This window comes from Corylus avellana, chromosome ca3, assembly GCF_901000735.1.
Source record: "Corylus avellana chromosome ca3, CavTom2PMs-1.0".
Taxonomy (NCBI): Eukaryota; Viridiplantae; Streptophyta; class Magnoliopsida; order Fagales; family Betulaceae; genus Corylus; species Corylus avellana.
Genome location: NC_081543.1, coordinates 16,746,764 through 16,760,932, shown reverse-complemented (window position 1 = coordinate 16,760,932; position 14,169 = coordinate 16,746,764). Strand labels below are relative to the sequence as shown.

The 14,169-nt window shown below is 37.2% G+C and overlaps 2 protein-coding genes across 10 annotated transcripts in view; both read right to left on the bottom strand.

The window, feature by feature from the left end:
* LOC132173640 (probable apyrase 7) overlaps window positions 1–3,389 on the bottom strand; it is a 6,429-nt gene extending 3,040 nt beyond the window's left edge. For 2 of the 8 annotated variants that reach the window (XM_059585195.1, XM_059585196.1), the window contains exons 1-2: window positions 3,064–3,387; window positions 686–2,869 (exon numbers count right to left, since the gene is read on the bottom strand). In XM_059585195.1, coding sequence (XP_059441178.1) covers window positions 686–2,717 — 2,032 coding nt within the window. In that variant the 5' untranslated portion in view covers window positions 2,718–2,869; window positions 3,064–3,387. Of the gene's footprint in view, window positions 1–685 lie in introns of all 8 variants that reach the window. The other 6 variants (XM_059585192.1, XM_059585193.1, XM_059585191.1 and 3 more) reach the window with 4 other exon arrangements.
* Window positions 3,390–5,079: 1,690 nt separating this feature from the next.
* On the bottom strand, window positions 5,080–13,832 carry LOC132176594 (WAT1-related protein At4g19185). Of its 2 annotated transcripts, XM_059588847.1 has the most exons (7): window positions 13,362–13,832; window positions 12,957–13,019; window positions 12,741–12,857; window positions 12,277–12,562; window positions 10,614–10,769; window positions 6,022–6,173; window positions 5,080–5,702 (listed from the first exon to the last, which is right to left on the bottom strand). In XM_059588847.1, exons 1-7 carry the CDS (start codon window positions 13,565–13,567, stop codon window positions 5,492–5,494), a joined length of 1,191 nt encoding a protein of 396 aa, XP_059444830.1. In that variant the 5' UTR covers window positions 13,568–13,832; the 3' UTR covers window positions 5,080–5,491. The 2 variants fall into 2 exon arrangements, with proteins under 2 accessions (XP_059444830.1, XP_059444831.1); XM_059588848.1 differs by lacking the exon at window positions 12,741–12,857.
* Window positions 13,833–14,169: the final 337 nt, after the last annotated feature.

Genomic DNA, 14,169 nt, shown 5'->3' with positions numbered 1-14,169 from the left:
TAGAAAAATGGACAAAATATAGACAGAAATATCTATTTGATAACAACACAAATGGAAAAAAGTTATTCGATAAAATTGAAAATCCAATGAACTATTTGATAACAGCCCAAAGCACAAGAGCTAGTTTAATATTTTCTCTAAAATTAATATCTTAATCATATGATCGTTTAAATTTCTCTCAGGAGTTGGGAAGATCTACTCATCCTAGACATACATACTTTCAGATAGAAATGGTCTGTCATATAATTCTACACTAGTAAGTTTGAACAAAATGATTTAAAAGACACGAGACAGCATAAGGCAACTTCTATCATGGTTCATATCCATGTCACCCAAAGACTTTCATAACAAATCTTTTGTTTTTTTTCTTTTGGTTAGTATAACAAATCTTGAGACATGCAAAAGAATTTCAATAATTTGGACAACCTCTACTTCATTTAATTGTTATCTTACTTGAAATTAATGTCCAATGACATTGTCCATGATGTCAAGTGTTCAAAGATTCTCTCAAAGGAAGATCAACAAATGCTAGAGAAAGAGAACATAATTTTTCTCTTCCAAGAAAAACATAACAATAACAAAGTGACAGTCATACACTTCAAATATGTGGCATATATATTGATAGTCATAATATTAAAAAATTGAAAAATTATACCCAAATTAGAAATCTTGTAGAGGTGCTTACCGGAGCTGATAGGACTCCAACGCTGGAATGCAAAAGGAGATGGGATATTAAGAACAGATGTGTTTGACGCACTATTATGCCTGAAAAGTGGGAGATATGACCTCCTAAAAAATCTTGGCATCGAATTTCCAAAAAATGATAATGCACAAACTAGGAGCACCAACGAAATAAACAAAATTGCAATAAGGACTGGCGGGTTTATCTTCATTTGGAGTATTTCATAACTGCGAAGCCGCATTTTAGATGAAAATGCCTTCCCAGCTTCCAAAAGGGCAACTCCAAGAGTCCAAGTAATACTTCCAGAACCAATAATGATCTGGCTATCTGTAATATGCAAGCCCTCTCTCAAAAGTAATACAATATACGGTGCCCTAAAGCAATACTGTTCAATGAAAGGCTGAGGTGCAACACTTTTTCTTGCAACTTCCCAAGTTTTTTCACAGAATTCACGACCCTTTTCCAAAACATCCTCTAGTGTGGCTTCTGAAGTCAAATTAAAAAACCTATACACCACAAAAAAGCCAGACATCGCATAGAAGTGGCCATAAGGACGAGGAAAACTATCAGTAAGAGCACAAGGCTGCAAATCACAGTCAATGCCTGGGTTTTTACTTGACCATTCAGATAAATTAACAGCAACTTTTGCCAGCGCACTGCAGTCCTCCCAGTTCGGAGCACCAAGCAGCTGCACAGCAATGCCTGATTTTCCTCCTTTACTCAGACTTTTTCCTGCAATCACAGGGCTCCCGCCTTCCTGGTAATTCGAAGCACACTGTGAACAGATATATTGCTCCTTGTACCCAGAATGCAAGCAAGGATGCTTCAGTTCTGTTTTCCCTTTAACTATATCTCTCTTAGTGATTTCTGGAACACTCTTAAAAAGATGAACCACAGACTTGTCAAACGCATCATTCAAACCGTAGCCCGAGAGAGAATAGGCAGTGAGATGATGTTTAGCAGCTCCTATTCTAAGGCTTACGCTAGTCTCATTATGTATATGTTCCTTGCTCTCAAATGTAACCTGCAACGACGACCCACCTAAGTCAAGTGCACCAAAGGTTGGTTTTCTTGGTTTGGCCCCCAACATACCTGTGCGATGATTAAGTGCTATCCATCCGTAATAAGCTTCCTCTGGACCACTGATAATCTTCACCCACTCTCTCTGGCACAAGAAAGGTGAAGTTTTTTTGAGAATGGACCACGCATTGTCTAGAAGCCATTTCGAGTCAGCAGTCGGCAGCTTGCGAACCCCAGCTGTGGCATACAAGAAGAGAGAGGTGGTCTTATGTGCGTGCTTGGGGATTTGCTTCTCTGCCCACTGAACAAGCGGCTTAATCGCGGCCCCCAAGCCAGACACATTGTGCACTAACTTATGAAACCCAGGCTCAGTCTCCATTCGATCATAAGCACGCCCATTCTGGGAACTAGGCTTCTTGCGAAGACCCTCCGCTAAAGAACTCAAGACAATAGGAAGAGTTCCAGCATTGTTGTGATCGATAGATGCTTGATATACATAAACTCGAGTTCCGGTACTTCCACAATCGAGCACAACATAGAATTTGGATGCTCCTCGAGACCAATAAGAATAAACATAAGGCGAAATCATATAAATTACAAGTCCCAACAGCAAGAGGCACAGAATAAGCATGAGAAGCCGCACCCACTTGGTGCGCTTAGACGGGGTTCCTCCCGGCAAAGCCTTCTGTTTCGAGAAGCTAGAGCCAGCATTTTCTCTCTGCAACGAATGTGGATACTTTAAGTGGTTGACGAGATCACTTCCTTGTGGATCAAGTGGACGATAAGCAGAGAAGTCCTGGAGAGACGAAGAGTGTCTAAGATTGCTCTTGTTGTTGTTGTTGTTGTAGTTGTTGGCGAAACCAAAAACATTAGCAGAGGGCGGCAGAGGCGACATTCCGACCGCTACATACGGAACCGTAGAAGAAGAAGACGAAGAAGAAGAAGAAGAAGACTGTGGAGCCAACAAACGACTTGACGCAGCGGAAATAAAATCCACAATTCTGCCCAACACCATTTTCTTCTGTAGTTGTCTTATGTTAACGATTCCTCCAAAGAGGTCGATTGGCGCTAACAGAGAAGAACATCCTTGGCGTTATATTTATGGTTGAGACTGTGATTGCAAGAACAAGCAGTAGCATCACAAGTTTACGGAGGTTTCCACGAATCCTGATAAAAAAAAGAAAATAAAACATAGTTTGACAAAGTCCAGATCAGACTGACACTTTGTACAATAGAAAAGATTAATGCCCTGAGCATTTCCAGGGCTGGATCTGATTCCCTATCCGACAATCACTGAGATTCCTCGCCTGATAAATTCACGGAGGCACAATGAAGGAAGAAGTTAGGTGGGTTAGGGTTACCTGTTGCGTTTCTTCCTCTTCTTGGAATACCTGTGATGATCTCCTCAGTCCTCCCCCTTCTTCTCTCCTTTTCCTCTTTTTTTTTTCCCCCTCTTTGTTTGTTTGCAGATTCAGATCCAACTAGAACGACCCATACATGTATTACAAAACCACCGCCCCCTACCTTAGTTTCTTTCCTTCTTCCACAGTTTCGTTTTGTCTCTGCTTTCTAGTTTTTGATAGTGTATCTTCCTTTTATCGAATTATAAGTCCCTATAAACTTTTCGTTTTATGATTTGGACCCTAAAGTTTCTTACTTATTTTCCTCCCACCCCATCACGGCACCTATTGTTCATTCTACGACTCGAAGCCTATTACAATTTCAATACATATCTGAAAAAACAGAAACTAACGAGGTTAAACTTCATATCAAAAGTAGTGTTTTTTTTTTTTTTTTTTAAATAAAAAAAAAAAAAAAACAAATAAACAAACTATCAATAATCATAGAATGATAAAAAGCATTTTCTCATAATAATCAAAACCTTAAAAGAATGTTAGTTTGGAAAAAACTTCACTTACGTTATCTGATATTTGATTATTTTTGTAATTATACCTTTAAATTTTTAAAAAGTATCATTTTGAATTACTATCTTTTAAAAATTTACAATATTAACCCTTCCACCATAATTCAGAGTTAAATTACACAATTTAATTTGTAAAATCTCCAAAATACTCTTAAGATATTTATAAAATACCTTAAATTTAGATGGGATAATTTGAGAATTTCACTTCGTCAATTAATATTTAAAGTTGAATTTGAACAAAAGAGTTGACACTACAAATTTTTTAAAGATAGTTACACTAAATTAACACTTTTTTTAAATTTAAAGATATGATTACAAATATGATGAAAAATTATGGTTGGTAAGCAAAGTTTTTAAGTTTATAATATGTAACAACTACCCTTTTGATTTTGCAATGCCACGTGGTACACATATATTATATATGATCTTAGTTTAGTTTATTTGGAACAGGATCCTCTCCAGTCAATTTTGGACTGAAAAATATTCAATTAATGGCCAAGATCTCTATCTTGGGGCCATAAATAAGACATCTGTCTCATTAATATAAATAATAATAAAATATTATTTATACTTTAAAAATAATAAAAAATTTAAAAATATTTTAAAAAAACTAAAGGGTGATTGGGGTGGCCAAACGACCACAGTTAGCCTAGGGTGGCCGAAACCACCTATGGCCAAACTAAAAAAAATTCATTGTCCCTTTGGGGTGGCCAGCTACCCTTTTTATATATATATATTATTAAGAGGACACGTGACACATTTGTGGCACTATGATTTCCTTAAAGAAATTTCAGTCATGAACTAGATATCCTCCCGTCCATAATGTATTGGAGAGAATCCGGAGCCAGTTTATTCTCTCTTTCTCTTGAAGAAGTTAAAATTAAATTAAATTTAAACAGTTAATGTAGTAAGATATAGACCACAAAGCAATTCTGTTACAGCCTCTTCCAATTTCCAAGGCTGGTTCTGGGTCTCAGGTATGAAAGAACATTATTGATGTGCTTGATGTCAAACAAGTTATATCATGAATCAAGAGGATCATTTTCTTCATGGATATGAAAGAACCACCATCTCCTATTGTGTACATATGCCTCAATACCTCCAATAAAGCCCACAACAAATAAATACAGTCAAATTCAACAAATTAGTCTAAGAGAGACAAATAATGCTAGAGACAATCTTTTTATCAATTTTTTTTTATAATATCTTCTCAAAGTTCTTACGGCTTTTAAAATCACCATTGGACCAAAATTCAATAGTAATTCATCCCAAATTCAATTTGATTTTAAAAGCTACATCAAATCTGAGAGTATAAAAGATAGTCTCTAGCATTACTCGAGAGAGACATCCTCTGTTACCCTAGAAAAAACCCATTCATGAATCAAGAGATTTGTATAACAAATAAACAAAAGCCAGCAAGTTTTAATCTTGCACCCTAGAAAAAACCCATTCATGAATCAAGAGATTTGTATAACAAATAAACAAAAGCCAGCAAGTTTTAATCTTGCACATGCAGCAGAAGCTAACATTGAGGATTCTTCCTTTTCCCAAGCAGCCAAAATTATAAAATATTGCTCAGGTCAGGTGGCATAGACAATGCCATCAATGCTATTAATCTAATACAGGGAACGTCAAACCCCAAAGCTGAGGAAATCAAAGGACAAATAATATGCAAACAAACTGAATTTTTGAAAGACAAAACCCTATTGAAATAGAAAATATAGAACATCATGTTTTCTTTTGACTTTTGAAAGAGACAATGAATGGAAAAGACATGACAGATGATTCTATTTTATGCAAGCATAGTTTACCGTAAAAAAGATAGAATTATGAGGACTTTACATCAAAATCCTATCATGTGTTGCTTAATCTGAGGATTTTGGCAGTGAGGCGGCAGCTCCTGAGAAAATGTGACCTCTCTGGTATGGTATCTTGTTAATCGGTACATCTTTGTGAATGAGCGGTTCAGAACTCCGGATAACATGGGGAATAACCCCCACAGCTGCTTGTCTTTCTCTATAAGATGCCCAAGTGACCAAATAAAGACCGGCAAGAATTAAAAATCCTCCTAAAACACTGCTTGCACATGTAAAAACACCAAGTAAGCATCATTCCAACAAAATTCCAATTTCAAGTGCTATAAAATTTCAGGCAATTTCATTTTTCATAATTTTGAATGCAAAAGGAAATTCTATGGTAGAATATAAAGAGAAATATGTTACTAGGGCCGCCCGGGGGGAGGAAAACAAAAAGGACAGATTAAAAATCCTTTTGCATTCTACGACCAAAAAAGGAAAATTTCATATGGTTTGATTAAGCAAATCAAGGCTTCAGATCTATCATCAACAAATAAATTAAATGCGCAATATTGTACAGGGAGTGATTGGAGCAAAACCTTCCCAAATAGATAGCACTTCCAAGAAATATTCTTGACAGGAAGGCAGAAGCTGCAGGTTGGAGTGGGTTGTAGAGAGCAACCAAAGCAGGGCCCAAGATCTTGTTGCTCCATGTTAGGAGTCCATAATTAAGGGCAGACGCAATAGTTCCCTGAGAAAATAAGGAGTAATGCACTTAACCATACTTTTTCTCCCCTAATAATAATAATAATAAAAAATAGTGAAGTTGCAATGTGAAATACATATATGCATGCATACACATGCCCCGCACAGAAAAACACATACATATCAGATTATTTACCCAAAAGGAGCTACAACAAAATCACTGTGTACTAAGAAGCATGTTGTAAAAAAGTGATGGCAAATTTCTATCATTCTATTGTTTGCAAGAAGTTTATATTGACCATCCTACATATACGCACGCATCATCATCCATTATAAATGGTATTTGGTGCCTTATGTTGAGGTCTAAGTAGAGTAGGCTCCTGCGTCACTGAGTCCTAATAGCTTGTGATTTTTTGTTAAATTATCACAACCCCCACAGTTAAAAAAAGTCAATTGTTTTTTGTCCACACATAAACATTTTAAAAAAAGAATACAATAATATCAACACTTCTATAGAATTATCCTAACCTTGTCCCCTTAACTAGTCTCAAACTCCTTATCTTCTTGGACCACAGTGTTGATGTGACTATATTTGAACATTAGAATTGAATTCTTATTCAGTTGATTGCAATCAGTCAAACATAAACATAAACATTTGCATTTTCTTTTTTTGATAAGTAAAACAAATTTATTAAAAGCATCAGTACACACGAGGTACTAATCAAAAAAGAAGAGAAAAACACCCAACAATATCAAAAACAAGGAAAAAGAGTACAAAAATCTTCAAAGTTAGGGACATCAAGAAAGGCATTAACATAAATCCACTAGAAGAAGGATTTAAGAAAACAAAGTTGTAGATCTGAGTTTGTCTTCTCATAATCATTGAAACTTTGAGCATTCATTTATTTCCAAATGCACCACATTAAACAAGAAGGGATTACATTCCAGACACAATTAAAATCATTCCTACTAAACCTTCTTTTTCAACATGCCAGGAGCTCCACCACTCATCTAGGGATAACCCACTCTACTCCAAAACTCAATTCCACAAGTCTCTTGCAATATCACAATGAAAAGGAGGTGTTCAAGAGTTTTGCCGCTCTTTATGCACACATAACACCAATCTATCACTATGATGTGGCGCTTGTGGAGATTGTCCATAGTGTGAAATTCTTCCTAAAAATGTTTTCCATGTGAAGAAAGTGACCCTCAAAGGATCCTTAGACCTTCAAATGTTCTTCCAAGGGAAAAAGTACTCAGCATTGGAGAGAACTTTGTAAGATGTTTTGACCTCAAAAGATCGTCTTTTGGAAGGAACCCAACAGCACTTATCTTCATCCCCCCAACTCTTAACAGAATATAGCGAACTGAAAAAAGAAAATACAAAATCCACCTCCCAATCATGCAGCAATCTAATAAAATTCATCTCCGAATGCACCTTGTCATAGTAAGCAAATATATGGTCAGCCACCAAAGCATATTTGTCCCTTGCAATGCAAGATAAACTCCGGAAAGGACTACTTAATAGTACAATCCCCACAACAAATGTCATGACAAAACTTGGTCCGAGAGCCATCACCCACCTTGATAGTAACAAAACTAGAGAAGGTATCATAGCCCCTCCTAATAGGCTTCCATAGACTCACTACTTAAGGACCGGTGACAACTTTAGAGCACCCCTTGCCCACTAAACTGCCATATTTTCTATCCACGACTTGTCGCCAAAAAGCCCCTCCTTCTACAACATACCTCCATAGCCACTTTCCAAACAGAGCCTGGTTGAAAGTGAATAAACTCTTACTCCCCAAACTTCCAAGATTAAGGGGAGTACAAATCCTCTTCCAACTAACAAGATGGCACTTAAACTCGTTATCCAAGCCACCCCACAAGAAATACCTTCGCAATTTTTCTATCCGATTAGCAACACCGATTGAGATAGGGAAGAGAAAGGAAGTATATAGGCAGGTTGAAAAGCGTGCTCTTGATCAATGTTAATTGACCACCCTTTCATAGATAGTCTCTTTTCCACCCTACTAATCTTCTCTCCATTTTTTCTCAATAATTGCATCCCAAAGAGATTTAGCCTTGAAAGGAGCATCCAAAGGGAGGGGCCACGTATCTCAAGGGCAAGAAAAAACCCTACAACCTAGAATACGAGCCAAAGCATTCACATTTGATACATTACCAACAAGAACCAACTTATATTTAGCCTTTTCTTAATAAATAAAGAAAATTTATTAAAAGCGCAAGAAGTGCAATTCAAGTACACAGGAAGTATATAAGAGAAAACACATAGCAAGATTAGGATTAAGGAAAAAGAGCACAAAATCTACAAAGTTAAGAGGCATCCAAAAGGGTATTAACAGATATCCACTTGAAAAGGGATTTAAGGAAACAAAGTTATAAATCCAAGCTTGTCGTGTCAAAATCCTCAAAACTTTGAGCATTCATTTCTTTCTAGATGCACCACATTAAACAAGAAGGGATTACATTCCAAACAAAATTAAGATCCTTCCGACTAAACCTTCTTTTCCAAAACACCAAAAGCTCCATCACCCGTCTCGGCATAACCCATTCTACTCCAAACATCCTAAAGGCCAAGTTACAAAAGTCTCTCGCAATATCATAGTGAAGGAGGTGAGCATGAATTTGCCCACTCTTTTCACAAATACAATACTAATTTTTCACTATGATGCTGCTTGTGGAGATTATTCATAGTTAGAATTTTTCCTAAATATGTTGTCGACGTGGAGAAAGCCACCCTCAAAGGTGCCTTGGACCGAAGATGTTTGTGCCAAATTAATCTTCAATCCTGAAACAGCTTCAAAACAATGTATAACACATCTCAAATATCAAAGATTATCCTATGCAACCCCACAAAAAATAAGGTTATCGTCTGCAAAAAGAAGATGAGAGACAAATAGTGTATCATCATTCCTAGCCCCCACCGAAAAATCAAAAATAGAACCTCAGTCATAGCAGCCAACATCATTCTACTTGGTGCTTCCATAACAACCAGAAAAAGGAAGGGGGACAGAGGACCACCCTATATCAAACCCCAAAAGCTATTGAAAAAGCCACTGGGAGTACCATTAATCAGAATAGATCAAACAGTGACCAATGAGCTTTACCTCAAAATGATACTTCCTTTGTAGTAAAGTGGAGGGTGAGGTCAGAGGTTCAAGTCCCATTGGGTGCATGTATAACTGACCACTAAAAAAAATAGAGAACCAAACAGTGGATATGCAGTGCGTAATCCAACTTTGCCATTTCTCCCCAAGGCCACATCTCCTTAACATGTATAACAAAAAATCCCAACATACGTGGTTATAAGCCTTTTCGAAGTCCAAAATACATAACACTTCCGGCTCACCTGATTTAAGGGGGATTTAGGTGTGCACATTTTTGTTTCACCTAATACCACATAAGAAACCCTCAAAACTGCAATTTTCTCTTCGAAATGCCAATGCATGGTTCACTACAATAAAATTTCAATACCCATTTCAATCCAGCTCAACCTACAGACTCGGGCTGTTGGTGCAGGTTAGGCAGGATTTGTGCCCAAATCCAATTACATAGAGTAGGGTCCAGATCAAATTCAAATGAAAATTCAAAAGACCTGAAATTGATTCTAACCTGAAATTTTTTTAATATATACATGATTGTACTTTTTTCTTGATAAATAATAGAAATTATCTTTTTTAGAAATGCTTATCCCTTATAAAGTATAACTATTATATCATATATTGTAATCAATTTTTTAATCAGCTTCAGATCATAATTGAATCAAATCATACAGATCTATCCAATTATTATCAAACCTAATGAACCAGATTTTCAATTCAAGCCACTAGATTCATTCGGTTGGCATTAGACTCATAATTGGCTAGAATTAGCATTAGATTCAAAATCTTTGGTCTGATCCATTGACAGCTTTACATAAGACCAGTTTAGTTCATCGTTGAGCATAATTGTACCACTTGAAAATAGAGGTCCCAAGATCACTCCAGTTAAGGAGGTGTCACTCAGTCAACAAGAAACTCTAATCCTTCAAAGGAAGTTAATAATTGTAGGATCAAATCTAAGCCAACCACTGAAAGTTGAGACCCGTTAAATGGATGAATATGTTGGCACAGAGTGCACAGCTAAATCCCATCAACCTACAAATCAAGGAGATGAATAAGCAAATAGCGCAAGATTAGAGAAACCTAAATTGCGCTCCACCTTACATGGTTAGTGAAGGTGGACCCTCACAACATTGACTATAATAAATGTGAAGTGAGGACAGTCCTTTTCTGGAAAAACAGAATTATCACCATACATTGTCTACTAAAGTTAAAATAGCCAGCACATCACACATGAACCCAGAGGAGCAAAAACCACCAAAAAGTCATTGAAGTCAAATGGAGCTATAGCAAAGACTGGCAACAAAGCGGCATGGAGAATGTCAGATTCAAGACAAACATATCATTACCAAAAAACTTACAGCATAAATGACAGCAAAAAACTCAGACTTCGTCAAACTCCAGTCTGTTGTCTCATTGGTCATAAAGAATGCCGTTGTCACCATCAATAGAGCACCAAAGAAGTACGAATATGCCGTGACTGATAGGCTGGCGGGATACTTAGCCAGAAGTGGAGCCTGAATGTTTTCACAATAATAGATTCAATACACACAAATATCAACTAAGTAACTAAAAACAGAAATTTCAGACTAGGATATTGTGGTTTTAAGAATTCAGCAGCTTTCTTTATCTGGAAATACATGGATTCATCAAGTCTAATCAGTATAAAGCTAGTTACAATTTTTTGATATAGAGTGTTTTCCTTCTGCTATCATGAATCCTTCTTTTCATTATCATCCTACTTACTAGTATCATCCTCCTGTAATTATCATCATCTTTTGGATCAACAGTATCATATAGACCTAATAAATAACCCTTACATCTTCTTCTTGATTTGCATTGATCACCTTCCGAATCAGAAATTTGAAACCACAATCTCAATTACATCAGGCATGTAACCACATGCAAAGCCAAGTCGACATCTAGTTGCCGCTCACATATGTGCCTCACAGCCATCTTTGCAAAAAAGCAAAGACCATTGCCCAGTAGCCAATCACTAGCCCAGAAACCAAGTGATACAGCAGCAATCACATGGCTGGACAAAACATGTTATGTAGAAAGCCAGTCAGCCATTCAAGGACGCACAGAACAACCAGCAGTTGATGTTTGAGGATTCTTGTTAATTTAATTATTCGTTTATTGAATATTAAGTACTGGGATTTTTCTAGATTTGCATGAAGTAGCAGTACGTTACCAACATGCAAAGTAGTATGCAATTGAAGCAACTTAATGGAGAAAAAGTCTGGCTGTCTCTAGCTGTCAGCTGCTGTACTTTGAATGATCATAGTAACTTGTGAGTCGCCTTCTTTGTTTTTCATTGGACTATGTGAATACTCCCTAGAGAGGTAATCTTGGTTATATAAGGATACAGCCTGTACCCTTTTGGAGGGGATGGCTGAATTGAAGTTGTGTTTGTTTAAGTTTACTTGGAATCCCCCCTCCCCCCTCTTCCTCAATAGTCTTTTCTCTATTCTTTCTTTCTTGCTGATATTTTCAGAAGCTTTTTCTCCCTTTCTTGCTAATAATCTCACTAGGTCATTCCTATTCCCTTGCTGAAATTCACAGACTTCCCATCCCATAATCTCTCCTAATAAGATTTCCAAAAAAGTCAGGTTATCTCCCCTATACATAACCACCCCAAGCTTCTCCTCTTTTATAAATTTTCCCACCTGATTCTCACGACCTTCCTAGCAAGATAGCTCCTTAATCACAAGAAGTCCCAGGCTATTCTGCATCAGCAAGGATCCTAATTCAAATTTTAGTGGGAGTCCAATGGAAAGATATTGGACCTTTGATCATGAACTCCCCGGAAATGTGGCACAAAATGGGATTTCCTCCCTCTAGATTGGCTAGTAGTTCAACATCAGCACCTCTCAGAATATATCTAATTTTTTCGCATGCATATATATTTTAAAGTAAATGAGTTAATAATGCATCCCGCAAACAAAAAACTTCAAGAGCTTATCTAAGTGTAAAAAATGCTCTCATTTCATTATTTAAAAACAAAAATGTATAATCCTGTACCTGAATGGCTAGAAAGGCAGCCATGCACATACAGTTCCCTATTAAGCATAAGACTCCAAGGTGAAAATGGTCGAGCCCAAATTCCAGAAAACTTGACATTAACCATCCAGCAGGCTCTGGCTGACCCTTGGCACTTATTTCACTATGTGCTGAGAAGTCTGGTTCTGCAGTTCCAACCAAAGCTGGGCCACGGAATAGAACCATTAGTATGGCACCGGAAACACATATGAGTGTACCTCCAATCTTGGCCTGACCTTCAGTTCTGAGCAAGTTCACTCTTTCTGTGCTGCATGAACAAGTCCAGATATGATATTGAACAAGTAAAATCCATTGAAATGCAAACTGTGTGTGTGCATATGTGCATGCGCAGGCACACAAATGCATTTATGTGTATGCCTCAAAAAAAAAAAAAAAAAAAGGGGCAAGGGCGCAATTAGAGCAAAGTCAGAATTTTTCTAACTGACCCCATCATCGCAGCCAATATAAATGTAAAGACTGGAATAGAAGGCTGTATGGCAGCAGCATAAGTTGGATTTGTATAGCCAAGACCAATAAGAAACAAAAGCTGGTTCCCAAATATCCTGATTGAATTTGCGTCAGTTTTACCAATAAATAACAAAATGATAATAAGTAATGTATGAGTATACCATTAAGATGGGAAATGAAGCATCCTAACTTACCCAGTTAACCCAAGAAAGAAAAATGACATGAGTAGGGATCTAGTCATTGGTAGTCGAACCCGTCTACAAAACAGGAGAGAAGAAATGTTACGAGGAAATGCAACTGGCTGGGGGCCAAACTGCATATCATATATAAAACATTGAATCAACAACTTTTGTTCTGTAATCTGTCGCATGATATCATAAAAGATCCATCATCATTTACGGGGGCGTTATATAAATTGGCAGCATCTCATAAATAACAGTGAAAAATATGAAAATGAATTTGCAAGTGGAAATCTTGGAAACCAAACTGGATGTTCCCATTCAGCATCAACCATATAAATGCATATAGCATAATCGTACTTAATAAATAGAACATTATTTTGGGAAAAAGAAAGAAAGAAAGAAAGGAATGCGTAGTACTTTTCACGGACATAGGCGATGGGGGCAAGGATTGAAAGGGCAAGGAGGTCACGGAAGACACAGAAGACGAGCTGGTTGATCCCAACATTAAGGGCCACTTTGGTTATCACATGGTACCCTCCGTTGAATAACTGAACCATGGCCATGGACGCATGCGCCCTCCATACGTCTCCTGCAAGACCACCACCTGCCGCTGATGCCGCCATCTCTCTCTTGACTCTCGACTATGGACTATGGGATATGGTCTACGGAGAGAGAGAGAGAGGGAACAGAAAGAAAGAAAGAAAGAAAAGAGAAAAGAGAATTTCAAAGAAAGAAATGACGATTTTTTTATGGGGGGTTTGGGATCGTTGGTTAATATCTGCGATGATGGTTGGGTTGGGCCTCTCTCCTCTGTCCCATTCAATCATTCAATCTCTTATGGCAATTGTCCAGTTGTGCATCCATTCTTGGTTTCTAAGGCAACGAAATCCAAAGCATTTTCCTTTTTTTTTTAATTGTTGGAGATTTGCTTTCTATATCAATCATTTTTGTTTTTGTTTGGCTTTTCATAACTTGTTTTTTGGTCTTTTGTTTCCAGCTTTTGCCTTTTTGCTCGCCAACCATACGAATGACAGTCTCCGATAAAAATTTTATTTCATAAACTACCATTTTTAATAACATACATTGACAAAATAACTTTGTCGGAATTTAACCATGAGGGTAAGGTTCTCAAGGACATTTTCAAGTTGTCGGGGCATGTATTAGGGTGTGGGTTTGAATCTCTGCAATGAAAAATTTTCACATATACCTTATTAGTATTAATTGC